This window comes from Rhea pennata, chromosome 2, assembly GCF_028389875.1.
Source record: "Rhea pennata isolate bPtePen1 chromosome 2, bPtePen1.pri, whole genome shotgun sequence".
Classification (NCBI taxonomy): domain Eukaryota; kingdom Metazoa; phylum Chordata; class Aves; order Rheiformes; family Rheidae; genus Rhea; species Rhea pennata.
In genome coordinates this window covers 76,958,805-76,985,805 of record NC_084664.1, presented here as the reverse complement: position 1 = coordinate 76,985,805, position 27,001 = coordinate 76,958,805, and the positions used below count along the sequence as shown (strand labels likewise).

The 27,001-nt window shown below is 42.9% G+C and overlaps 2 protein-coding genes across 5 annotated transcripts; one reads left to right on the top strand and one right to left on the bottom strand.

The window, feature by feature from the left end:
* Positions 1 to 3,948: 3,948 nt before the first annotated feature.
* Positions 3,949 to 14,123, top strand: SNRNP48 (small nuclear ribonucleoprotein U11/U12 subunit 48). 4 transcript variants are annotated; one of them, XR_009957632.1, is made up of 10 exons: positions 3,952 to 4,087; positions 4,190 to 4,378; positions 4,669 to 4,729; positions 5,489 to 5,563; positions 8,207 to 8,395; positions 9,164 to 9,285; positions 9,739 to 9,854; positions 10,844 to 11,008; positions 11,931 to 13,325; positions 13,849 to 14,123. XR_009957632.1 is itself a non-coding variant. In XM_062569800.1 (9 exons), exons 1-9 carry the CDS (start codon positions 4,052 to 4,054, stop codon positions 11,968 to 11,970), a joined length of 990 nt encoding a protein of 329 aa, XP_062425784.1. In that variant the 5' UTR covers positions 3,949 to 4,051; the 3' UTR covers positions 11,971 to 13,369. The 4 variants fall into 4 exon arrangements, 3 of the variants coding, with proteins under 3 accessions (XP_062425784.1, XP_062425785.1, XP_062425783.1); XM_062569800.1 differs by lacking the exon at positions 13,849 to 14,123 and having other exon boundaries at positions 3,949 to 4,087; positions 10,847 to 11,008; positions 11,931 to 13,369; XM_062569801.1 differs by lacking the exon at positions 13,849 to 14,123 and having other exon boundaries at positions 4,190 to 4,303; positions 10,847 to 11,008; positions 11,931 to 13,369.
* ROPN1L (rhophilin associated tail protein 1 like) lies at positions 13,173 to 25,147 on the bottom strand. The gene is made up of 5 exons (XM_062569803.1): positions 25,014 to 25,147; positions 22,936 to 23,059; positions 22,591 to 22,752; positions 18,734 to 18,909; positions 13,173 to 13,475 (listed from the first exon to the last, which is right to left on the bottom strand). The coding sequence occupies exons 1-5, from the start codon at positions 25,142 to 25,144 to the stop codon at positions 13,385 to 13,387; spliced, it is 684 nt and encodes a 227-aa protein (XP_062425787.1). The 5' UTR covers positions 25,145 to 25,147; the 3' UTR covers positions 13,173 to 13,384.
* Positions 25,148 to 27,001: the final 1,854 nt, after the last annotated feature.

The following is a 27,001-nucleotide window of genomic DNA, read 5'->3' as shown; positions in this document are numbered from 1 at the left end:
GTAAGGCATTAACAGAGATTCTGGACTGTGAATCAATTCAGAAGTGTCCAGTGCAGTGCAGTTTGTAGATATGCCTTGGGCCATAATTGTAAACTGGACTAAGCTAGAAAACAGTAAGATTAAGATGCAGGAGCCAAAGGCCTGCAGCAGGCTCTGAGTGGTATGAGGCTAAATGAACATACCAGCTGAATTCCCTAAGCAGAGGAAAAGGGGAGGTCTTAGAGCAATCTTTGACTTCTGTGGTTACCATTAGCACCTGTACTGCTCCACAGCCAGAACTTTGGGACGACCTGGAAGGGGAGGAAACTAGAATTCACAAAGTAAATGATGAAAATTGTGCTCTGGTAAAGGCTTTGGCTATGCAAATTTTTAAAATCTGCCCATGCCACAAAGAATGTTTCTGTAATTTGATTCATGTGTGCTAGAGAAATTCATCTCATGTCTCTAAAGATAACATAGCTGATTCAGCTGAATCTGTGCTACAGATTTTGAGTGTGGAGTCTTAGTTGAAGTCTTAAGATAGCAGGGAGTAACAGCAGCAATGACAAAACTGGAATTGAATTGCCTTTGTGCTTTATCTTTACAAAATCTCTGTCTAGTTCAGTAGCTTTAACTGAGTGAAGCCTATGCTATCAGCCTAGTTATCGTGTGTCTTCACCTGGAGAAAATGAATTTGACATGTGGACTCTACGGACAAGGGAGAAGAGCCAGTATCACTATACAGGCAAAGTAGCAGAGCTGCTCTGAGATGAGTACACTCAATCTTATCACTAAGGTGCCATGTCCTCCAGCCGCCCTAGTCAATTGTTCCCATTTCTGTAGTGCAACATGTGAGCTCACTGGGTGTTAACCAAGTCAGGATGATTTAAGCCCACCTAGGGATGCGGTGCTTTTTTGCCCTGTGTGCACCCCAGTGGAACAATCCCCTGCTTCAGGACAAAGTTGGTTATCTGCCAGGCAAAGCTTCCTACTCCATGCCTTCTGCCAGACTGGACTCTGAGAACTGAGTTGCAACCTTGCAGAATATTTTGGGGTGGGGTCCTGAAGAAATCTACTGTAGTTGCAGGTCAAAAGCTGTCTTTTTGAGTTGCCAAGACTGCATGGCTTTGAAGTAGGTCGTTTCCATTTTGGGCAGTACCAAGAAATTTCTTTTTGTCCTTTGGCTCGTTTTCCTCCACTGCCTTGCCCTTTTTCTGTCCAGAAATGGGCAAGTCCAACATGGTGAGGTGTGAGAGAATAATTATAAAGTTATAATGTTAATATACTTTCCCTTTAGAAAAAAATATTCATTAAGTAAATATGCTTCTAAATCAAAATTTAAGTGGTTGCAGAAAGCCTGCAAGATTATCAGCAAAAGACAAAAATTCAAAACCGTGGATGCTGGATGCTCTTCCCTGCCTATAGTGTACATATGATCTATGCTGGGAAGGGTTGTGCTGCCCAGAATGAGCCTCCCACTCCAAAATAAGAATCCTGGTGCATAACCAGCAATATTCGACTTGTAAAAGCAGTGTGATTTCAGCCTGGCACTCCGGGTGGGCACTGAGCAGCTTTGTTGGATCAGGATCACTGACCGCCTTAAGGTGTTGTTCCAAACTTTGTGGCATCAGATGTGAAAACAGCTAAATTATCTAGCAGTATAATTTTGACCTGGAGGAGGCCTAAACACAAGATTGTACATTTACTGAATTCCCTGGGAGTGCTGCAGTTTAAGGTTGTTTAGCACTCCTTCTGGCAATACCCTTCAGTTTTGGATTGTCCTGTTGCATTGCTTGGAGATGGGAGATTTGTAGCTGGTTCCCACCGAGACATTCCCTCCTTCTCTGGAGATCAGTATTGGCCAGAAAAAGCTCCTAGGAAAGCACAACAATACCAACATATTCAGCACTGCAAAGGGGCTGGGCATATTCACTCCCCCCTTCTTGAAAGCTGCAAGCTAGCAGCAGCTCTGCAAAGCAGAAATGCAGCTGCAGTTTTCTCTTTCCCTTCTCAGAAGGGCCCACAGAGAGTGAAATGTGTTAAAGCTGACAGTACATTATTAAGCATGCTGTTTGATGACTAAGTCATGAAGTTGCTGGCCTGCAACCAGCATGGTGCTATGGTGCAGGTATTTGGTATATTGCAAACTTGAGAGAATCAACTAGGAAAGATGATGCTATTGAAAATCGGTACTAAGTTCACCCTTTAATTGATGGGAAAACAACCCAAGTCTGCCACTGCCTGTAAGGAAATGAATTTTTGTAAGCTAACAGCCTTTTTCTGCTGCCAGTCAGTTTACTCCTGGGAAGTTTGCAGCTGGAATAGATGGTGGTAAAGTGGCTCACAGGAGAGTCTTACCTTCTTGTGCCCGCAAGTAACAAATGCAGCAACAGCCATAGCAAACTTTCACAGCTGCCTTGGGGTCATCACTAGGATGCATCATGGTTGTGGCCACCTTTCAAGGCATCTATGAATCTAAGATCTTGTCATCCGGTCCTTAAGAGTCCTATCCTGTCATGCTGTGGTCTCCCCTCCCAGCGTGTTGTCATCATTTCAGTTGTCAAAGAGGTGAAGAACTCTTGAGGGACAGCTTGTGGTGCTGCTGCGGAAGATCCCTGTCACAGCTGCATTCCGACTTGGGATATAATGGAGTTGCTTCATAGTATCTTGCATATTGGAAGGCCTTGGTTCATCTATTGCTTCTTTGATTTTCTTGCAAACTGATTTCAGAAGCTTTATCTTGGCCCTGTGCTGTTGCAGGCCCTGCTGAGGTCTGTGCTAATTAAAGCAGTTATGTGTCAGTTCTTAGTGCCCCGAAGAGGGCCTCTACTCCTACCCTGGGGCCTGAGTACCTTCAGTACCTCTGTCTGGGTCACAGACAAGGAGCTAAACTCTGCTGAACACCAGGTCTCTGCATGATGGCCCTGTTTTGATTAGTCAAGGCACAACTGTGCTGCTAAAGTTGAAATGTTAACTGGATGCTGAGATGATCAGATGCCTTAGCACTAGCTGCCTTATGATTGCATTTATGATATCGCAGGACTGTGACTTGACTCTTCCTCCCCTACAAAAGCAAAGAAAAGCAATATTCTTGTATTGTTACATGAACCAAGGAATGTATGTTTTTTGGGGGAAAAAAAAGAGACCTAGAAATCATTTTGAACCATTCAAAATGTTCTAGTTTAGTAGAGCAAAATGTTCTGATTTTGATTTTAAATTATCAGTTTAGTTTACAAGTTAAAAAAAAACTTACCAAACTACTGTTAAAAAAAACAAACAAAAAAAAAACCAAAAAAACACTGGGGCGTTGTGTCGAACTCGACTTTTAGTAGTTTTGAACAAAAAGCATTTTCTAGCAGAGAGAATCAGCAGTTATGAAAAAGGCACTGAGGTCAGCTAGCACACGCTAGTACGGCATGGAGGAAGCTGCAAGGGCAGCTGGGGGTTTTTAGACTATATGTGCACTATAACGTGCAACCCTTGAACTATATGTGCACCATAACGTGTGACCCTTCAACTATATGTGCACTATAACGTGGGACGTCAACGACCCTCGGGTAAGCGCAGCGAGAGGGTGGCATACAACCGTTACGGCTTCCCGCCGGTAGATAGTGCCCGCTCCCCACTCACGGCTCTATGGCTCTGCGCCGCTGCGGGCGCTCTTGCCACGCTTCCGCTCTGTGGTTCGCGGGGCTTCTTTGCGCTTCTGGCGGCTGCCCTCGCGGCTGCCTGCCTCAAAGTGACCGTTAGCGCGCAGGTGCTGCACTCTGGGTGCCGTCTGTCAGCTTCGGCGCTTCTTTACGTTTAGTCCGTCCTCCGCGGGGGGCTCCTCTCCCCTAACAGAGGGAGCACCGCGGAGGTCCGGAGCTCGCAGGCAGCGCGCCCCTCCTGACAGAAAATGGCCGCCGCGCTGCGTTGCGCGGAGCGAGACCGGGGCCGGGGCCGGGGCCAGATCGCCGCTGCGGCAAGATGGCCGCCGTATCTGCGTAAGCCAGAGTGCCCTGAGTAAACATGACCCTGGCGCCTTCTTCCGCTTCCGGGGGCTGCTGCGGCTGTCTCGCCCTCAGCGGCAATGGCGGCTCCCTGCGCGCTGTGGTTCGGGGACCAGGTAGCGCCTGGCCGGGGCGGTTGGGTGGCCCGCGGGGAAGGGGGACGGGGGACGGGGGATGGGGGGAGGGCGGCGGCAGCACTGACCTGTGGCCTGCTGCAGGCGGAGCGGGTGGCCTGCCCCTACGACGCCCACCACCTTGTGCCGCCGTCGTCGCTGCAGAGGCACGCGGCGTCCTGCCGGCTCCGCAGGATGGGCTACTCCAAGGAGGAGGAGGTGGGTGCCGCGCCGGGCCGCCGCCCGCCTGCGGGCGCTGCTTGCTGGCGGCTTGGAGATGGTGTGTGTGCGAAGGTGTGTGTTGGGGGGAAATGTCGTAACTGGTATTTTTTGGGGGGGATTTTTCGCCTTTTCTGCTGAAATGCGCCAGTTGGAGGGTGAATCCCCACGCTGAGCTCTTTCGAGAATGGTCCGGTTGTCTGAGCGGCTCCCGGTGCTTGGGGGGGCTCGGCGAGAAGGAGAAGCTGCTTCCTCGTAATTCCCCCGGGACAGGCATTCCCGCACAGGGGGCCGCAGAGGCAGAGGCCTGCGGCAGTTGCTGTCACTTGTGTGGTGGTGTTCTGCCTGAATGACTTGTCTTGCAGGATGAAATGTATGACTCCAGCTTTTTCTATGAGAAGCTGAAGATACCCACTGTCACCATGGGTAAGTGTGCAGCTGGCTCAGGGAACCCTGGGCCTTTGCGTGAAGACTCGGTCCTTGTAGCTGCAGGATAGGGGCAGATGACCACTGGGGACACTCCCAGGGTGGCAGAATCCAACTCTTCGCAATAGCACATTGTAATGCCATTTGTAGCTTCCTAAGATGTACTAGAGAAATTGAGTATTTACATCACTTAAATCTGTTTTGTCTTGTTGTGATACTTTACCTTACTTTACAGATACCACAATTCTGTCACTGTGTAATTCTGCTCTGTAGAACAATTGGCCTTTTTCATCTTCAAATCCAAGGAGGATTTTTTTTCTTATGTTGATGTAAGGAGTGCATAGCAAGAACCTATACAAGTGCAGAAAGTGTGTTTGTATTAAAATACATTCTTAGAAGGCAGAAAAGCTGTCTTTAAAGTTTAGGGGTGTAGTAATGGTGTAGAACAAAGTTGCTGTACATACATATATATATATATATATATATACATATATGCACACACCAGACACACATAGATATACATATATTCTTTTTTTTTCATATCTGTGTAACCCAGAAATCCTTCTCTTTTGTCACTTCAATTAAAATGTGGAATAAATTTAAATAGCATTTTAGTTCATACTCTGGCTATGGACAAATAAACTGCTAATGTTCAGTAAAATACCATAAGTCTCATAATAGAGGTTGTAGAATAAAGACTATTCCATACTGCATTCTTGATGTAAAAGTTCTGTGATATTTTATTTTCTCTTTCTGCAGATAAAGATCTACTGTTTCACATTGTTCAGCAAGCTAGAGCTGAAAGTGCAAAAGAAGGTGTAGGCTACAGCCAAGGTAACTAGAACATAGATATGAAGAGAGCTCATCTGTAGAGAGCTGCTCTTACCTCTCCCCCCTGCCAGCTTCATTGATTTCATTTGTGAATTGCTGTTAGGATTCTTTATTTATTTATTTATTTATTTTAATATTCCTTCCCTTGTATATTTTGGAGCATAATTACCTTCTCTACTCAGGGCAGCCAAATGACGGAATGTGAGTCTTTAGTGCCCAAACCCATAGTTCTCATCAGGACTGGAAAATCATCACTGCAAAATTCAGGAAAATTTCTAGAGCATTCATTGCTCACTTCCCATCCCTCTGCCTACAGTTATCTTCTTGCCTGCATTTCCTGGAATTATCCTCTGCCTTTTGGGGCCCAGTTGCTTCCCAGGCTGGCTCCAATCTTGTTCTTCATGGAATGGCTAGGGAGCAAAGGAGGGACTGTGTGTTTTATTTGGTTTAAAGATTCATTGTTAGACATGAGCTATATGTGCTTTCCACCTCTCCTCAGATCAGAAACAAAAAAAAAAGTGTACTTTTATTATGTGGAATTATTTCAAGACCCTGCTAAGAAGTGGTGTAATAAATATGCTGCTACCTCAGCAAATTTGATGCTGTCCTTTCCTGCTCTCATCAAATAGTTTCTCTGTCTCATTTTTCAGTGAGTTTTGTGACCAGTCTAGGGTATAGGTGAAAACTAATTTAGGCTTCTCTTTGGGAGCTGAGACGAAGATAGAGTAGAAAAATGTGACTACCTACAAAAACCACTGTAGTGCTGCAACATATGCTTTGGAAATTAGTGCAACGCCTGAAAGATACAGTATTTACTGTCTGTGCAGTATTTACTGTCTGTGCAGGAGGAAAAGTGCATTTGTTCTGCTTTTCTGACTTCACTGTCAAATACAGTAGCACCATTTCAGGCATAGATTTTTCATATTGTCTTTGTTTTCTCAGCTTAGCAAAAGGAATTTTAACAGTCAGTTGCTTGGGAAGAAGTTTTGTTTGCTTGGCACCATATTTGGGGCATATCGGGTGTATTTTCACTAGAGAGTGGTGGTAATTTAGCAATTTGATGCAAGTACATTCAAGTAGAGAGGAAACAGATAAACCTTATACCAAGTGGTGAATTGCAAAGATATATCTCTGAGCCACTAGATGCCAGTGTTTGCTATCCGGTTTTCATTGCAATCTTGCATTTATTTGAAGAGAGCGCTGGTGCGGTATTGAATGTTTTCTTGACTTACATTAAGATTTACTGACTTGGAATTATTTGCTTAATTTAAAGTCTTCGACAATAAAGGGACAAATAGAAAGCATTATTCATTGAATATTTCCTTTTGACTAACTGTATCAAAGGAAGGTTTTTAAATTTCTTTTAAAAAAGCTTCTAACCATATTTAAAATAACTATATAATGGGAAAGGAAGACTGATCTTGATAACAAGCTGTGGGAGTCTTGTAAAATCACAAGCATATAGCTATTAGGGCACTTTTATGGACTTCTGTGACCCTGGAAGAACAGTGGATTCTAAAAATAAAATGCCAGTATTTGTATATTTGTATTTAGTCATTTAACATGAAAGTGAAAAGTCCCTCCCCCTGTTTTGTGACTTTTTGTGACTGAGTTTGTTTCAAGCATGATACGAAAGATTGTCCAGCTTCCAGTTAAGTCCTTCTTTACATAATCTAGAGAAGCAGTTGCTTTGCTATTGTGAAGATAAGTGTTGGCTCTTCTTTCTTCTTGAAAATGTATGGGTCTATGTGGGATTGCCTTATGGTTTGTTGTGCCTTACAGGGACAAGGCTTGATTGTAGGGAGCAGGATTATGAGGGTCAGGTCAATGGTTACTAGGAATTTGAATGTTCTCAAGTAAAACACTTTTCTGCAGGCAATATCATAGAATGCTGTATCCTGCATTTTCAGGGAAGTCACTTTGCTGCTGGTGCAATGGATTGAGAGTGGATTTACTGCTTGTTCTGGAGGATGTATGTTTTAACCAGGGAATAGGAAGACAAAGTACCAGACTAATCTTAATTCAGGGAAAGAAGAGTTAGCAGGCAGTGAGGTTGTTTTGATCTTGGAAATACTTTTGTAGCCTTTTTAGCTGTAACTGTCTATGATAGTCTGTTTTAAAAACTCTGAAGAGAAAATGGCAATGTGACTGATTTGCGTGAGCAACATTCAGTTATGTAGTCTCTTAGACACTTTGGCTCTTGTTGACAGAACAACAAATAATTTGCAGCTAGTACTTCACAGAAAATTTTAGGAGTAAGATTCACTCTTAAGTTAGAGCTGCTTAGACTGGAAATTCATCTTTCTTGTTTTAGCTTGTGAGCTTAACTGGAAACATTTTAGGGGAACTTACGTTTTTTAATCTGACCTAATGTGTTCTCTTTGAAACATATGAAAACTCGTAACTACAGTATAAACAATGGAGGGAGGTTATAGAATCTCTGTGGTTTGGCGGGACTGGGGTTTCTGTTTTCTTTAAGCAATTTTTATCCTTTCAAATTAAGAAAAATGGAACTCCATACAGTTTTACATAGAGAGGATGAAAACAACATGAGTGTTGCCTGCATCGTTTGCTTGCTGAGTTTCCCAGTGTTTTTCTATATTGTCTTTCTGTCCTATTAAAAACAATTCTCTGGTCAACTTTCAGGATCTTACTCATCATTGCCTGTGGAAGTTCCTCAAAATCACAAGCGTTTCACCTGTGACCTGACCCAAGCTGATCGCCTTGCTCTTTATGATTATGTTGTTGATGAAACAAAGAAACAGAGGTCTCGGTCCCAAATCACAGAAAATGACAGTGATCTCTTTGTGGATTTAGCAGCAAAGATCACTCAAGGTTTGAAAAACAGCCTATTGTTGAGTTTGTTGCTCAGAACTTTCACTGTATGAAGCCTCAATGCTCTTTTTTTTCAGCACATATATTGTATGCATCTCGGTGGAAGGGAGGCACTTTTGTCTTTGCCGTAACTGACTTCAGGTTACTTAATATTAACAACTTACTGTGAAGCTGAAGGAACAGTATTTGCTGCAAGAGACGATGAAATTAAAGACATTTAAGCGTAAAAGCCTAACGAGAGGTTGGCAGTCATCTGGTAGAGTTCTAGAGCAATATATAAATGGTATGTCAGACCAGGCTTCTTAGCACTACTGAGTCATGCCAGTTTGTATTTGTATCAGCTGAAACGTGTGTGTTACTCTTGGGCCTTGCTATGCCTAGGAGGTAGAATAGTGTTTGCCACCTACACATATAAATGCTTTACAAAATTTGTTTTTCTCAGTCTTTGTCCTGTAATAATACTGGCTTTGAAAAGATGGTCTGTATTTTGGATACATTGATTTGGATCACTGTTAGAAGACTGAGATCACCTAATAACTTTTGCATGGTAGATTTTCTAGTCTTGTGTAAACATCTAGCAAGACAGTTGGAGAGGACGCATGTGCTAAACCTTGTTTCATGATAGTTTCTGTAGAAACTACTGGAGAAACTTCTGTTCAAAAGTGACACAACACTTTGTGTTTCAGACTATTAAGCAGCAGAATTATGTACCTACAGGTGCTGATGTCCTGCTCTTGACCATTTGCTGTACTTCTAATTTTTTGTTAGATGATAGTCAAAAAGGTCCAAAGTCACATCTTGAGATTCTGGCTGAAATGCGAGACTACAAAAGGCGACGACAGTCATACAGGGCTAAGAATGTTCATATAACAAAGAAGTCTTACACTGAGGTGAGCATCTAAAGAGGAAGCTATGATGAGGCTTTTTGCACACAAGTATTTATTTTATCTTAGCATAAACAATAATATGCCTGTTCAGTCAAGGAAAACGTCTCTCTTGTGCTTGCATCCTCCCTTATTAGAGTTGCAAACCACAGAGAAATTTTTTTAGTCAAATCAAAAAAATGTTTGTTGCAGCAAGTTGCAAATAACAGCAGCATTTCTGTCAGCATTGAGTTCTATGGAATTTGTGTGAAATTGCCAACAAAATACAGTTACTGTCTGTTATAAAATGATGCTATTAAAGTTATGCTGGATTTTTATTTCTGAAAAAACAACTATCCATTTAAACATATGTACAGCTTTTTCAAGCAGTATAACCTCCCATCTAGTTGCCACTTCAAGCCACTACCATGACATGCTGCCTTTTTTTTTTTTAATGCATCCTTTTTTCATAATCTTTAGGTGATTCGGGATGTGATTGGTGTGCATATGGAAGAACTCAGCAATCACTGGCAGGAGGAGAATAGGTTGGATAATGCAGAAATATGTGAAGGCGGGAAGTCAAAATCTTCGGGAAGGTATGCCAGAGTTAGCAAATTCCTAATGAACGCTAAAATGCTTTCTGTGGGATCATCAGCACTCTGAGAGCCTGTAATACTAGCTTATTATCTCTTCATAATAACACATACAAACCTTGTGTGACATGCACAAACAGTTTATCTTATACTAGTTTTATTAAGCTCCTGCTCGAGAAGCTCTGTCTCCGTGAAGAATGGGGAGAAAGTGAATTGTCAACTTCCTTTCATGGGTAAAGAGCTGAGTTTTAAGTGATCCATGTGAACAGATAGTTTTGCTAGAGCTGGGGAATTAATATTGCTCCCCTGTGTGCAAATGTCCATCTGTATGATAGCTGGGGATGGAAAAACACCTGGAAACACATGTGCACAATTTCTTCCCCTCTTCACCAAACTGCAGGAAATGGTTTGCTAACACAATAGTGTTTTACATATGCATATTTTGTCTGTTAAGCAACACTACACATTCTACTATGCATTTGCCATGGTTCCATTTTTATTACCTGCTAAAAGTCTATTTTGTTGCATTTCTTGAAGAGTGCTTTGAGATGAAAATACTGTTGAAGTAGTTTCTGTAAGTGTTCGTTTTTAGCATTAAAATAAAGGTAAATGAAATAGAAGATCAGTTGGGTTCTCCAACTGCAGGTAGTAGCTTAAGGCAGGCAATTACAGAGTGAAGGATTTAGAGCTAGACTCTGAACTTCTACAGTCTCCTGTTTATAAGCAGAGGTGCCTCTCAAGGCTGTTCTAATACTATGGTTGTATAGAATAACAATTGTATGAAAACGTGCATGTAGGAACATAGACTCGGGCTCTTCTTTGGGAAGCATTTATTGTATTTTGGGGGGAGATCCCCAGACTTTATAATAGAGATTCCCTCCCTCTTATTACCATTATTAGGTCATTATATTACAAAAAAATGTTATTGAAAACAATAGTGATGGTAAAACTTTTTTTTTATTGAATAAAACCAGTAACCTTCTGTTTTTCAGAAGGGAAGACAGGCGGTCAGCTTCTGTGGATTCACGGCAGTCTGGTGGAAGCTGTAAGGATACTGATCGCACAAGACATAGGAGAGAGACCAGCAGGAGTCCAAGCAAACGAAAAAAGAGTCGTGAAAGAGGCAAAGACAGAGATTCTCGGAGAAAAAGAGAAAGGTGAGCCTAGATAGTATCAAATGACTTCTGCTTCTGAATCGGGTAGCAGTACCGATACGCCCATAAGATTTTAGTGCAAAGAATTATAATATTCAGTCCAAATAAAAAGCTAGGATAATCTCATGTACAGTTATACCAAGCCAGTGGCATGAGGTTAGTAACACTAATAAAACAATTTTCTGTGATATAAAGAGTGATCCAAATTTTAGCATTTACTCTCATCTGAAAGATGATACTTTTAACAGCATGCTGCAGGATTAGTTCTATGCTGTGTCAGGGTATTTTTTTTTCTTAATTGGACCATCTGTCCCCATGGTAGTACTGATTATGACATGTGCTTGTCAAGTCTAATGCAGACTTCTGTCAGGATTTGCAGTGAGGCTTAACAGATTGGACTATTTGTTTCACTAATGTGTATGTACACTCCCTTGACTAGCTTTTCCAAATTGTTCTGAAGCATCCAGTGCTGTTGCTTTTTTTTGTAGTTTTGGTCATGCTTTTAGGTAGAAGCAAACAGATATAGGCCAGATCCTATAATGCTGTCAACAAAAGCACTCTTGCTTACCTACAAGACTATAGGTCCGCAGGACTTGTGCTTGAACAAAGACTGTGGTGCTGGAAGGAAGTGCATTGTCCCTAACATCTATGGAAGAAATGTTGAATGATACGCATGGCTAGGAACAACTACTTGTCTCAAAACTGGTTCCAATACATAGTTTAGAATGTACTGCAGCACTAACTGCCATTGTGGAATTGTGTGATATGACATTGAAAGAGCATGAGAAATCCTCTTCTAAGTTGGGGAAAAAAAAGTAAACTGTTAACAAAAGCTTTCCAGTTTCTGAAACTGAATGTTTTCTCATTGTTCAGATTCTGCCAGTGTAAGCCTAACAGGACACATGATGATTGTTTCTTGTTTCAGGGAAGAAGACAAGCATCACAGCCATAAAAGAAGAAAGTAGAAGCAAGAACATGACAGTGGTGTTTGTCAGCTGTTTAAAAAAACTACTTCCACAGGAAGTGTTATTACTACTGTGTGTGTGCCAAGGACACACAATACTGGGATTGCCTAACAAACAGCTGCGCTTGGATACAAAATGAAAGTCTCAGGTCTTGCCAGGATGCAAGGTGTAGATATCAGCAAGTGTGCAATACTAATGCATCTAAATAATGTTAGCTAGCTGTCTCTTGTCCATTTGAGTGTAGGCTGACAGCAGAAACTGAGAGAAACTGTATTACTTTGCTTTCCTGGCCTATAAATAACATATCCAAAAGGTGGATCTGAAGCAGGGCAGTACACATGTTCACAGACTAGGCTCAATTACAATTAAAAAGCATGGAAACAACTCCCCTCCCACCTGACCTTTGTCACCTCTGGGAATAGTGTTTCAGAAGGACTGAAAGCAGAGCTGTTTATGGCATATGCCAGAGGGTATAATGCAGATTTCACAGTTCTCTAGCAACCTAAGTATCTTCAACTGCAGTTGTTGCTTTTAGTAGTTGAAAAATGACAAAAAGACAATTGGGGAAAGTAATTACTTCTATGCTCATGTCTAAAGAAACTTAAGACCAATGTAATGTGGCAAAGATTTTATAAGCTAACTGCTCATCATAAAGCTCTCCAAAGAAACTAGCTGGAAGGTACCAGGTTGGCTTTTTAAACACTGGGAACATATCAATTTCCTTCCAGAAGTAACTAGGAAAAGCTTCCTGCAGACTAACATCTAAGTATTAGATGTTTAGAACAGTTAAGATCTAGAAGACATACCTTTCCTCATCAGAAAACAAGACATACTATTTTGAAATTAGTCATTAATTAGAAAGTCCATCTAAGAATGTAAAAAGATACCTTTTATGTTCTCAGAGGGTCCTAATGATAAGGAAAAATAGGTGATAGAGATGCAGTCCTTCATATAGTTGTTTTTTTCATCACCTCAGCCACAGGGTTCATGTTGAGTAGTGCTTGATAAAACTGCTTGTTTTATAGAGCTTATTCATGTAGACTCAGTGGTCAAAAGACACACTGTATTTGTGCAAGAGTCAAAAGTCAGAGCTATGCAGAAGCATAATGAGAAATGCACTCAGTGTAACAGTCCAGACTTTTCTAAGTAAAATTTATTTTATTTTCCTAAAATTAAAATATAGTTAGAAAGATCCCTAGTAAAATACATTCTACTCATGAAAGCTCCCAAAGTGTGGACAGATTGGAGAACTGTATAACCATGCATTCAACTAACATCCAGTAAAACAATTTCAGGAGTAGGATCAAGGAAGAAAAGAGAGTGCCAGAGAAGAGGATGATTTCCTTTTGTCATTTGTAAGTTGTTTTTTTGTTTGAATAAAAATAATTTCACATATTTATTCCATTCTTTTCCCTCACGTGGTACTGAACGGTAGCTTTGATAAAGACAGTGTTGAAGGCTGAGTCAGAAAGTTTCTGAGCTGCACCATGCCATCTTGCTGGTCACTGGAAAGGAATAAATCAAATGTTTTAGAACAGCACTTTAATATTGTAAAGTCTAGTGTGCTGCTAAGACACAAACATTGAACAAATAGGCAGCATCAAGTCTTTCCCAAATGAGTATACATAGTCCTCGCAGAAAAGAGAGATGATAGAGCAAGTATTTGATTTTTTACTACTTTTAAACTATCCCCACATAATGCTTCTATCAGAAGGTCAGAATTGAAATGACCTGCTGGAATACAAATATAGTCTAAAGCTGAAGTAGAAGATAAAAAAAGAATAAAGGCATAGATGCAGTATTGCCCTTGTTCTAACATAAAAATTTATGCTGAGTACTTTGAAGCAAGTCCTAACCACTCCTCCTTCTTCCATTTAGGAATATGTATCTGAATAAAGGAGGCATAGGCCCAAATGCATACCAAATGCAACTGCATTACAGGAAAGATCTTACTAAATGTTACATGAGTGGGAAAAAAAATTCCTGAGACACTAAAGTGGTAACTTTGATGGAATTGTTGAGATGATTTCTCTTCCTGAGCAGCTTCAGTCCTGTCTTGCTGAACAGTCTACCTCAGTAATAGAATATCCTGCAGTGACAATTTTGGCAAAATTAATTACACAATATATAAAGATATAAGTACTTCCTTTAAATTTAAGAAGTTTTATTAAACTACCACTAAGAAACTCCAGCTACACAGCTAGTCTTTTCTGTTCTGCCTGCTCAGTCGAGCTGCTGTTTGGTTTTGTAAAGACCTAAATGGTATGGGATCTGAGATTTAATAGACAGGAAAGAGAGAAGCATCTGGGAAAAAGAGTTATTTTAAAAGGCATCTATTTTAACTGAAGTTACTGAATTTAACTGAAAACTATAGAGTTTCTCCTCCAGCCTAGTAGCATTTAATTCCTGGTAAAGCCCTTTCCTTTTTTTTGCCATAAACCTTTGTTGCTGAATCACAGAATGGTTGAGGTTGGAAGGGACCTCTGGGGATCATCTAGTCCAAATCCCCCTCCCCTCCCCCCCCCCGGATCAAGCAGGGTCACCCAGAGCATGTTAGACAAGATAACATCTAGGTGGGTTTTGAATATCTCCAGAGAAGGAGACTCCACAACCTCTCTGAGCAACCTGGTCCAGTGCCCTGTCACTCTCACAGGGAAGAAATTTGCCCCTCACGTTCAGGCAGAACTTCCTGTGGTTCAGTTTCTGCCCCTCGCCTCTTGCCCTGTCACATGGGACAACTGAAAAGAGTTTGTCCCCGGCCCCTTGACACCCTCTCTTAAAGGTATTTGTAGACATTGATAAGATCCCCCCTCAGCCTTCTTCAGGCTGAGCAGGCCCAGCTCTCTCAGCTGTTTCTCACAGGGCAGATGCTCCAGCCCTCTGATCATCTTTGTAGCCCTATGCTGGACTCTCTCCAGTAGCTACATGTCTCTCTTGCACTGGGGAGCCCAGGACTGGATGCAGTACTCCAGATATGGCTTCACCAGGGCTGAGCAGAGGGGCAGGATCACCTCCCTTCACCTGCTGGCAACACTCTTCTTAACGCACCCCAGGAGACCATTGGCCTTCCTGGCCACAAGGGCACATTGCTGGCTCATAGTCAGCTTATTCACCAGGACTCCCAGGTACTTCTCCACAGTGCTGCTTTCCTGCAGCTCCAGCAGCTCAGCTCCCAGCCTATACTGGTGCATGGGGTTATTCCTCCCTAGGTGTAGGACCCTGCACTTGCCCTTGTTGAACCTCAGAAGGTTCCTCTCTGTGCATCTCTCCAGCCTGTCCAGATCTCTTCCTCTTCCACATTCTGTGGATTTTCTTCTTCTGTCTAAATTTGGCCAAGAGCTCCTTGCTCACTCATGCAGGTCTCCTGTCCCTTTTGCTGCACTTCTTACTCATAGGGATACACCGCTCTTGAGCTTGGAGGAAGTGATGCTTGAATACCAGCTAGCTCTCCTGCCCCCCCCCCCTTCCTTCTAGGGCCTTAATCCATGAGATTCCACCAATTAGGTCTCTTAAGATGCCAAAGTCAGCTCTCCTGAAGACCAGGGTTGCAATCCTGCTTGTTGCGCTTACTTCTTTCCTGCAGGATCCTGAACTCCACCATCTCATGGTCACTGCAGCCAAGGCTGCCTTCAACTGTCACATCTCTAACCAGTCCTCCTCTGTTGGTAAGGACAAGATCCAGCAGGACACTCTTCCTCGTAGGCTCCTCCACCATTTGTGACAAGACGTTTTCATCGATGCGTTGCAGGAGCCTCCTGGACTGTTTGTGCCTTGCTGTGTAGTCCCTACAGCAGATGTCAGGGTGGCTGAAGTGCCCCATGAGAATCAGGGCTTGTGATCCTGAGGCTACTTCCAGCTGTCTATAGAAGGCTTCATCAACTTTCTCTTCATTTTAAAAGATAAGAAGTGAGTTATTTTTTCAGAGAATTGCTCCACTTCTCAAGGAAAGCATGAAGTTACAGACTGCCTGCTGCAACATTTTTAAACCGAGTTAGGCTATACATCAAGGATGATCAATTCTACTACTCTTGCCAGTGGTAGATAAATTTGGAACAGGAGCTCTATGTTTCTGTGCCCTTTGGGCTTTTTCGTTGACTGCAGCAGGTGAAAGGAAATCTCACTGTGGTCTCACATCCCCCAGACTGTTACCAATTCTGAAATCTCCATACTTTTGTACTACCAAGTACACTTCAGTTCCTGAAACCTTGAGAGAGTTTCAGACATGAATCTGCATTTACTGTCCTGTAGCTAGTGGAGTCCCCCAGGGCTCAGTACTGGGTCCCATCCTGTTCAACTTCTTCATCTATGACCTGGATGAAGGGATGGAGTGCCTCCTCAGCAAGTTTGCTGATGGTACCAAGCTGGGAGGAGTGGCTGAGACACCTGACGGCTGTCTTGCCATTCAGAGAGACCTGGATAGGCTGGGGAGATGCACAGAGAGGAACCTCATGAGGCTCAACAAGGGCAAGTGCAGAGTCCTGCACCTAGGGAGGAATAACCCCATGCACCAGCACAGGCTGAGGGCTGACCTTGTGGAGAGCAGCTCTGCAGAGAAGGACCTGGGAGTGCTGGTTGATGACAGATTAACCATGAGCCAGCAATGTGCCCTGGTGGTCAGGAAGGCCAATGGTCTCCCGGGGGGCATTAGGAAGAGTGTTTCCAGCAGGCGGAGGGATGTGATCCTGCCCCTCTCCTCAGCCCTAGGGAGGCCTCATCTTGAGTACTGCATCCAGTTTTGGGATCCCCAGTGCAAGAGAAACATGGAGCTACTGGAGAGAGTCCAGCATAGGGCTACAAAGATGATCAGAGGGCTGGAGCATCTGCCCTGTGAGGAACGGCTGCAAGAGCTGGGCCTGTTTTGCCCGAGGAAGAGAAGGCTGAGGGGGGATCTTATCAATGTCTACAAATACCTTTAAGAGAGGGTGTCAAGGGGCCGGGGACGAACTCTTTTCAGTTGCCTCCTGTCCTGTCACATGGGCCAATGGGCAGAAATTGAAGCACAGGAAGTTCCGCCTGAACATGAGGAGGCATTTTTTCCCTGTGAGAGTGGCACAGCCCTGGCCCACATTGCCCAGAGAGGTTGTGCAGTCTCCTTCTCTGGAGATATTCAAGGCCTTCCCAGATGCAACCCTGTTTAACATGCTCTAGGTGACCCTGCTTGAGCAGGGAGGTTGGACTAGATGATCCCCAGAGGTCCCTTCCAACCTTACTGATTCTACAATTGTATGATTGGAGAGGAAGTGGGAGGCAAATGAGACTAACAAAAAGATGAAATACATTTTTTCTGAAATGAGGGTTATATTAATAATAAAGAAGAGCTATTATGAAAAGAATTATTAAAAATTGGTACCCTGGTATCTGTAATCACAAAAAGATCATCCAGTTCATTTGGTCCCTCTGCATTTATGAATTCCCATGTGCACGCAGCTAAGACAGAGAGACTAATTCCAGATAGATAGTAGGAAACAGTAGTAGGAAACTGGATAAATTAGCGGCAGTTTCATTGAAAGCCGGGTTGAACACATGATCAGTCTTATACAGCTGTGTCTAGCAGGAATATATGCAATTTCATGGATGTATCCTTGCCTCCATCTGTTTAAAAGTTAGAGATTTTGCCACCAACTCATGTGGGCACAAGAATTCAAATAACTAATCTGGGTGCAATGGAGATGAGCTTTTCAGCTGTAGCATTTAGCATGAATTAAGCCTATTTAGCGTAGGTGTTTACATAAGCCAAAACATTTTATCTTACTTTTTGCTATAGTATTAGACAAAACATGATCAACAACCTGTTTGAAACAGACTAGTTTTGGTGTGCTCAAGAAAACAGATAGCTTAACTATGCAAATAACCTGCTGATCATCAAGAAGTGCAAATGTTTAAAAGAGTCCAGAACAACAAATGGTGAGTACCAACAATGATGAAAGCAAATCAGAAAATGGCATTGCATTTTGAATAGACTGATCACGTACAAGGTATTTTCTACCCAAACCTGTAAGAAGGACACTTAAGAATACTGGGCGTAACCAGAGTACCAGAGTACACAAACACACACACACACACACACACACACACACACACACACAAAAAAAAAAAAAAAAAAAAAAAAAAAAAAAACAGGGAAACCTCATGACTGCATTAGCGTTCAGAGCCATCTTAATGTCCAATCCCACTTATGCCACCTGCCCAATAAAGTATTGTGTGCTATTTAGCAACTAGACCTTTGATACCACACTAATAAATAATTACTTTGTCTTGATATATGAGACATGTCATTCAGAGTTTCATCATATCTTGATAAACTGCACTACATGAAGTCAAGAGGCTGCCTCTTTATTACAAAGAAAGCTAAAGATGACACAACAGCACCTGAAAGATCTGAACAACACAGCTGGCCTTGATAGCCACACCTTGACAGGAGAACTGCTGAGCAATGAGTTTTTACTTAACCTGCAATCTACATATCTCCTGCTGTCAAGAACTGCATCAGTTCATGGCATGTTGAAAAGACTAAAACCACTCTATAAAGCCAGCAAAAAGAACAAACTGGAAATATACTTAACCTCCCCAAATCAGTATGAATTACACCAAGAAAGGAAGAACAGTGCAGGTCAGATGACCTGTAGCCTTTGTCCTTTATACCCACTAAAGGCCAAGACAACTTCAAGAGGGACAACATACCATAGGTAATACTACAGAACTTCAAGAATCTTAGAATTTAGTAATCTACATATTAAAATTTCATGTTTAAATTTTTACTTACGCTTGTTTTTTAATGGTGAGGAGGAAAGCTTCAGTTTTCTCCTCTGGTATATCTCCATCTATACCGGCCAAATATGAGTAAAGGAATGAGAAGGTTTCAAATGCAACGTGAGCTGGTCCGCCATCTGGGTCAGTTGTTAAAATTTCACAGGCATATTTCATGGAACTCAGTAAGGACTGTAAGGATTCCAATCAAGAAATGAGAAGAACAGTATCAGAGCCATGAACGTGCTTTATATACCATGACAAAATACAGCCCATAAGCTACTGAAAATGAGTGCAAGTGAAATTAAGGTTAGGTTCTATCATTATGTAGCTTTCTACACCAAATTAATCTCCAGGTGCAGGTCTAGGGATGGAAACAGTAATGAAGTTCTAGTAGAAATGAGAGTTTTTTTTTTTTTTTTTTTTTTTTTTTTTAAAGATTCAGAAGAATCCTACAATACTTAAAGATTGCAAGGGCTAGTCTAAGCCCTATCTCTGATACAGCCAAATTGCATGCCATATTGCTCAAGGCCCGGTATATCTATTGCTGGTATAATTGGTATGATATTATTTGATTTTTAGGAATGCTGATATTCATTAGCTTTCTTCCTTGCAATTATGTTATCATTTTAACAGGTAGTAGAAAAAGCACTATGGCAGTAGTTGGGGTCAGGGGTAGCTGGAATTGAGAAATGGATTGTTTAAACAGAAAAAAACACGACTGCATTGCCAATGCAATCCCACATTTAGAGCTTCCAGATACTAAAGCATCCTTGAAACAATATTTAACATATATTTTTGTCTCACTAGTCCTTTTCGCTCCCACTGTAGAAGTCATGAAAAATGTTATCTCGTATTCATAAGAACATCAGTTTAGTGCAAGACTTAGAATCTCTCATTCTATTGTAAAATGCTTTTGTAACTTTATTACTGTCATTAAAAGAAAACATAGATTTAGTAACATTAACTGCTTCTATGAAAATTTAATCAGCTACATAATCAATTAATAACTGATGTTTTCATTTCTCCCTCCAGCTCTTCTCCAGAGACATTTACATTGATGCTAAAAGCATCACTCCTTTATCATCCTCATCATGACAGCACAGTTAACAGACACAGCCAACAGACACAGATTGCTGACCTGATCTGTCATCTAAAGAGGCTTGCAGGAGGCTCAGATCTGGAATGTTGTGGAGAGACTGCCAAGGCTTGTCTGTTCCTCTGACCAGGTGGGCACCAATGAATACTGTTAAGGGCAACTTGGGAAATATCAAACTTAAATACAGAGCTCTGGGGTCAGCTGTCAGTGGCATGGGGGCCCAAATGGTTTTCTCTGGGTTGCCTCTCTGAAGTGCCTGTACACAAATGCAGGCAGCACAGGGAATTAGAGATCTGTGCGCAGTCACAGGGCTATGAACTCATTGCAGTTACGGAGAGGTGGTGCGCCAGCTTGCCTGGCTGGAATGCTGCCATGGGTGGCTACAGGCTCTTCAGGCAGGACAGGTGATGAGGGGAAGTTGCCCTTTGTGTGCGAGAGCAGCTGGGATGCATGGAGCTCAGCCTACCGGTGGGCGATGGTCTGACTAAAGGCTTATGGGTAAGGATTAAGGGGCAAACTAGCACGGCTGACAGTTGTGGGCTTTTGTTACAGGCCACTCGATCAAGAAGTAGTAGTAAATGAAGGTCTGGGACTTCAACCAGCCTCATATCTGCTGGAGGGACAACACAGCAAGGCACAAGCAATCCAAGAGGTTCCTGAAGAGTACTGATGACAATTTCCTGAGAAGGGTGATACAGATGCCAACGAGGAGAGGTGCTCTGCTGGATCTCACACTTAGAAACAAGGAAGGGCTGGTTGGGGGGGTACAAACATTGGCTGCAGTGACCATTAAATGGAGGAGTTCAGGATCCTGTGAGGAAGAAGCAGAGCAAAAAGCAGGATCACAGTCCTGACTTCAACAGACCAGACTTTGGCCTGTTCAGGTACACGCTTGGAAGAATCTCACAGGGTAGAGCCCTAGAGGGAAGAGGAGTCTGAGAAAGCTGGTTGATATTCAAGGATCACCTCCTCCAAGCTCAAGAACAGCCCATCCCAATGAGCAGAAAGCTGAGCAAAGTGAGCAGGAGACCTGCAAGTATGAATAAGGAGTTCCTGGTAAAACTCAAAGAAGGAAGTGTACAGAAGGTGGAAGCAGAGACAGGTCACCTGGGAGGAAAATATGTATGCTGCCCACATATGCAGGGATGGAGCTAGAAAAGCCAAACATCACCTGTAGTTTAATCTGGTGAGAGATATCAAGGACAACAAGAAGTGCTTCTATAAATACATCAGTAAAAGGAAGACTAGAAGTGTGGGCTTGCTACTGAATTGGTGACAAAGGACACAGAAAAGGCTGAGATACTGAATGCCTTTTTTGCCTTACTATTTACTATTACGACCAGCTTTCAGAACTCCCAGGCCAGAGCCCAAGGAGAAAGTCTGGAGAAAGGAAGTCCACAGGTCCTGATGGAATGTACCCGAAAGTGCTCAGGAAGCTGGCAGATGTCATTGCAAGGCCACTCTCCATCATCTTTGAAAGATCACAGCAAACAGTGGAGGTGCCTAAAGACTGGAAGAAAGCCAGTGTCACTCCAGTCTTCCAAAAAGGCAAGGAGGAGGACCCAGGGAACTATAGGCCAATCAGACTCACCTTGATCCTTTGTAAGATGATGGAGCAGCTAACGGTAGATACCATTTCCAGGCACAGGAAGGACAAGAAGGTGATCGGGAGTAGTCAGGCATGGATTCACAAAGGGGAAATCCTGCTTAAGAAACCTGAGAACCTTCTGTGATGGAGTGACTGACTGGAGAGATGAGGGGAGAGCAGCGGATGTTGTCTACGTTGAATTCAGTAAGGCTTTTGACGTAACATCCTTACAGGCAGGCTGATGAAGCACCTGAAAGTCCTGGTGGACAAGTTGACCAGGAGCCAGCAATGCGCCCTTGCCTCCAAGAACATCCTCGGGTGCATTAGGCATAACATTGCCAGCAAGTCGAGGGAAGTGACCCTCCCCTCTATTCAGCCCTGATGAGGCCACATCTAGAGTAGTGTCCAGTTTTGGGCTCCTCAGCACAAGAGAGACATGGCACTCCTGGAGAAAGAGTCTAGCAAAGGGCTACTAAGATGATTAAGAAATTGGAACATCTCTCCTATGAGGAAAGGCTGAGAGAGCCGGGACTCTTAAGGCCAGATAACAGAAGGCTCAGAGAGATCTTATCAATACCTGAAGGGAGGGTGTAAAGAGGACGGTACCAAGCTGTTTTCAGTGGTGTCCAGTGACAGGATGAGCGGCAAAAGGCACAGAGTGAAACACAAAGCTCCTTATCCTAATATAAGAAATAGCTTTTTTTGCCTGTGAGAGTAATTAAGCACTGGAACAAATCACCTAGGGAGATTCTGGAGTCTCCACTGCTGGAGATGCTCAAAAGCCATCTAGACACTGTCCGGGGCAACCTGCTCTAGGCGACCTTGCTTAAGCAGCTTAAGGAATGTGACCCTTCCAACCTCAACTATTCTGCTATTCTGTCATCATATTTTCCACAATCCCAGCTCCTTGTGGACATTCTTGCCACTCTACTGCCACAGCAGTACGGACATCAAAATCCTCCTTTCCAGTTGTGCTTTCCTGACTAAAGCTGACTGAGAGCACAAGCAAGCATGCAGACTACTCTGCCAGTTGTTGCTTGCAGATACAAAATACATACATAAAATGCAGACACAAAAGCACCACTATACTATCTAACCCCAGAGTTCCTTCACATTAATTATTCTGTGGTCTACTGAATATATAATCATTTACTTCTGTTTATGAAGGCTGCTGTTGTGAACGTACCCCACCGAGCACACTACACCCAAGAGCCAGAATTTTCATCCATTCCACCTCTTCACCGAAGTTGTCCAATTGTAGAATAGCTTTCAGTTGTTCCTCTGGCAAGCACAACTGTTTCCATTTTTCTTTGAGCTCTGCAACATTCACCAAGGCTTTTGGAGCAAGCTTTAAACAAAATCATAGGACCACATTCAGAATTCTGAGAGCCAGAATGAAGTTAATAATACAGTCCCTCTCCAAAATACATCAAATACTCAACAGACAACCTCTAGGACCCAATTATGTTTTTTGTCTAACACACTAGCATTCCTAAATGGCATTATGTATTTGATAAAGGCTGTTTTGTACCTGTTTGTGCAAGATTTTAAGGAGTCCTAGGGTCAAACCGGTGTCTGTTTTTTGTGTTGCTACAGGCATTTCAATCCTCTCCTTTACAGGAAGGGGCTCGCCTTTTGACAATGCTGAGAAGTAACTAAGTAAATGGAAACAGTAACACATTTCAGCGCCAATGATGATTACAAGCTACACAGAAGTATAAGCTCTTACAATTTTATAAATGAATCTATGTGCACCTCAATAGAAGCAGCAGCATTCAGCAAGATGTCTAATGCTAGAATTCCCACCCTGCCCCATGCCCAGAGTCCGTGCTTCTTCTGGAAGTCGCAATCTTTAAATTTTACCTACTCCTTTCTGTGATACTCCAATAATTCTTAAGGTATTTAATTTGTATCGTGCACAATGTATTAAATCTTTCTTGTCAAAGGCAAGTGATTTATTAACAGAGCATGCTTGGAAAGGCAAAGTGCAAACTTTTTCCAGGAGACTAACTAGCACCTTAAGGCCGACTGTTTTAACATTCTACCCATGGCCTACCTTCTGTCCACTGTAAAATAAAATTCAATAAACACAGCAGAACTGGAATTGGATGCACATCCATTTTAATTGTAAGGCTGCCACGGCCTTGAGAGAGCTATCTCTGGATCTCTACCATTTCTGTCATAGCTAGTTAATAATCTAAAATGTGCAAGAAAAACTTAGTTTTCATTCTGTCAATGGGAGGTCTGACTTAAACATTTTGGCTATCTTCCTCCCTCATCTGCCTAGGTCACTCAAACCCACTTCTAGGCAATCTCATACTGTGCAAGTACTTGCAAAGATGCATGGCATACAGCACTGCAGACTGAACTAGCTTAAGTATATAAAAAGAAATACATTATATGTATGCATCTGTAACACCTGGGCTACTTTTCAGCCTGACCAGTTTCCTGGTCTGATTACTCACATGGCTAAACACTACAGCATGCGACAAAACCAAGCTGCTTAATCAACACTAGCATGGCAAGTGAAACCACAGCCATCTTCTGATTTATTCAGTTCCCAAATCTAGGCCTGATCCTACTTCAGATACTCTTACATAAGAACATATTTCAAAGAAGAGGAGTGTACAATGAGCAATAGTCACTGACCAATCTGCTAAGACAGCACTAGAAAGCTGCATCTCATCAGGCCTCAGAAACCTGGAAGCAGCTGATCCTGACTACTTGGTTTAGCAAGTACTCCACACTCTCCTCAAACCAGGAAGCTCATCCATCACACACCACATGTATCATATTCCTAAAAGCAACACACAATTTAAAAAAGTTCCCAATGTTCTCCAACTCCACAGCTGCAGTGATTCAGCTGTGCTTGTTTTTTCTTAACTGGACTAGCAAGTGCTAACAACTCAAAACAAGATTAGTTATCAGCTTGCCAATCTCCCCTCTGCCCACCTATACACATTTTTCATTCCACCATTCCCCAATTGAGCATATCTTCACAACTACTGCTCTTGGCCACACAAACTGCAGAACTAGAAAAACTGAGCACAAGCAGTTGAGGTAAAAATAAATACACACAAAGAGAAACAGAGCATCTTAAAGCAACTACATCATCTGTTGAGAGATCTTTTTTTTCTGTGATGTGGACTATCATCTAAAAGTCACAACTTTTCAGGCTCTTTTCTTATTTCGTTAATGTTTAAGGAGATTGTTCCAGGAAACAAACACACAAAACCCTAAGCAAGCTTAGGAATTAGAAAATTACCTCATCTCATTTCCTTTAAATTCTGATAAGTCTTACATGAGAAAAAAAACTTCAGTCTTCAAGACAGAGCTGTTAACCCCCAAAAAGGAGGGGGAAAAAGGCAATTTTCTGCATGGAACTTAAACTGTTCCACAGATATGCCAGATCTAAACCGCACTGATAAAGTAAATCAAACACATTGTTTTTAACTTGCTGACAGGCTACAGTCATGCACAGAAGCATGTGCATGATATACAAATTGGTTAAACATCTGTGTCAATTCAGTTGCGTAACAGTCAGAAGCAGTGAGATTTTTTTGTGTACGTGTACATACTGCTACATCACTACGAGAATACTAGACTTACCCAGCTGCCCACTGCAAAACATCACGAGGTTGAGTCCTAATAGCAGCTTTGGTAAACTGCTTCAAAATATCTGGTAGCTCTGGGGGTATTTTGATTTGCTGAGCACAAAACATGGTCTCTGGAAGAGGCATGGTCCTTTCAAGTTTGGCTGCAAGAACCTGAAAGAACTAATAATAAAACAGCAATTGATAGATGGAGAATGCAAATGAAACTAGAGGTGTTTGGGGGTAGGCTTGTATCAAAACTCTCTAGGATCCTTCCATATTCAGTTATTGGGGCTAGCAGGCACTTTACTAACCTCAGAAGGACAAATAGACAAGCACTGAAAGTATCTAAGAACCTTCAACTTGATGAGAACACCAGGCAAAACACTTAACTGAAAATTGGACTCCAACTGTAGCTCCGTATAAGGTGAACTACCCTGGTTTTAACCCCAGATTAATCTCCAAACCCTAGTCAGAGATTTTCTGGGTAGGAAGAAGACAGATTAAAACCAACTCCTTTTACATGTAAGGCAATACACCCTAATAACAAAACCATAGTAATGTAACATTTCAACAGCTATCTTTACATAATTTTAATGGATTTTTCTCTCAAACTTTTTATAATATATCTGTTTATAGAAATCACAGTTCAGCCAAATCACACTAGCAAACATGGAAGCTAGCTATGCTGACAACTAACCATTGCAAGTCAAGGAAAAACTTGTCATTTTTGTATTGAAACTTAAGTATGCGGCTTAGCAAATTTCTGCCATGTCCACACATTTTTAAAAATACTGTAGCAGAATGTTACCAATTTGCACTCTGGGCAGACTTTACAACAGGAAACTACAATGATGACCAAAATACTCACATATGCTGCAATTAGGCATTGTACTTTGCTCATGAAGCGCTACAGATAAATTCGACTCATTCAGAACATCACGTATTTGTTGCAAGGAACCCTATTCCCCGAGGTCCAAAAGAAGGGACATTAAAGGTTACTGTCTGCCCCTTATCCCATTACACCATGAGTGCACTTATGGGAGATCAAAGCACACTCCTCGTCTTGAGGACAAACTAGAACTTAAGTTTCTTCAGTGACAGCAGTGGAAAACATGTCAGCCATTTGCAGGAGGGAAGGGCAGCAAAAGCAAGAGTATCAAGAGAGGAATCAATATTAGCAGCATCCTTTATCCCTTTTGGTGAGAAAAGGGTGCGTATTTGTTGTGTTTCACACAAAGGAAAAATAGTACCTGGCAGGTGAATTTTTTCCCACCCTATCGTGATTCTTCCTTTACCAAACAGCGACAGAGGAATGGAATCGCTGTCATCAAAGCCTGCTTCCAGGATCAAGTCACACTTAAAACCTCATTGCTGGAGTAATGCCAGCACGGTAGTGTTTTCTCCAAACCTCTCGCAAATCGGTTTCACAGACAGACTGCAGAGCTTGTATTTAATTACCACATTTGTCACATGCTTTTGAAGTACGCAGCTTTGGCCGGAGGACTGACAGGTGTTGGGGGCTCCAGGATAACCTAGAAAGCAGGAACAGCTACACTGCCAGTGCTCTCGAGTGGCCTACTCGATTCCTAAACGCAAAGGTAACCTTGCTGCACGCCCAGACGCCAAGCCCCCCTCTCGCCCAGCGCCCACGGGAGGACAGCGGGCAGCGCCGACCCCGGACCCGCCGGCACGTTGGGCGCAGCCGCCTTCCCACAGACCCGCGACGCACACGCGCGGGCGGCGCCGCCTGCGGCGGCCGCTGCCATAGCAACACGCGGCCGTTACGCGCCCCACCCTGCCCCCCCAGGCCCCCCGGGCGCCCCTCACCTCGGCCTGCGCCGCCGCCGCCTCCCGCGCCGCCGCTGTCTCCTGGCAACGCGGCGGAGCTCCTTACGGGCGGGGGCGCCCCAGCAGGGCTGGAACCGTCCTAAGGACGTCCCGGGCAGGGCAAGCAGAGAGCAGGTCGCTCGCCGCGGTCCTCCAGGACCTACTGGCCCTGCA

Bases quoted from the DNA above. Each gene is read 5' to 3' on its own strand.
- SNRNP48 (XM_062569799.1), top strand. From the start codon at position 4,052: ATGGCGGCTCCCTGCGCGCTGTGGTTCGGGGACCAG. The intron at 4,088-4,189 runs GTAGCGCCTGGC...GGCCTGCTGCAG, and splicing joins CGCTGTGGTTCGGGGACCAG to GCGGAGCGGGTGGCCTGCCC. The intron at 5,564-8,206 runs GTAACTAGAACA...GTCAACTTTCAG, and splicing joins AGGTGTAGGCTACAGCCAAG to GATCTTACTCATCATTGCCT.
- ROPN1L (XM_062569803.1), bottom strand. From the start codon at position 25,144: ATGCCTCTTCCAGAGACCATGTTTTGTGCTCAGCAAATCAAAATACCC. The intron at 23,060-25,013 runs GTAAGTCTAGTA...CCATTTACTTAG, and splicing joins GTTTTGCAGTGGGCAGCTGG to TTACTTCTCAGCATTGTCAA. The intron at 22,753-22,935 runs GTACAAAACAGC...TTTTGTTTAAAG, and splicing joins TTAAAATCTTGCACAAACAG to CTTGCTCCAAAAGCCTTGGT.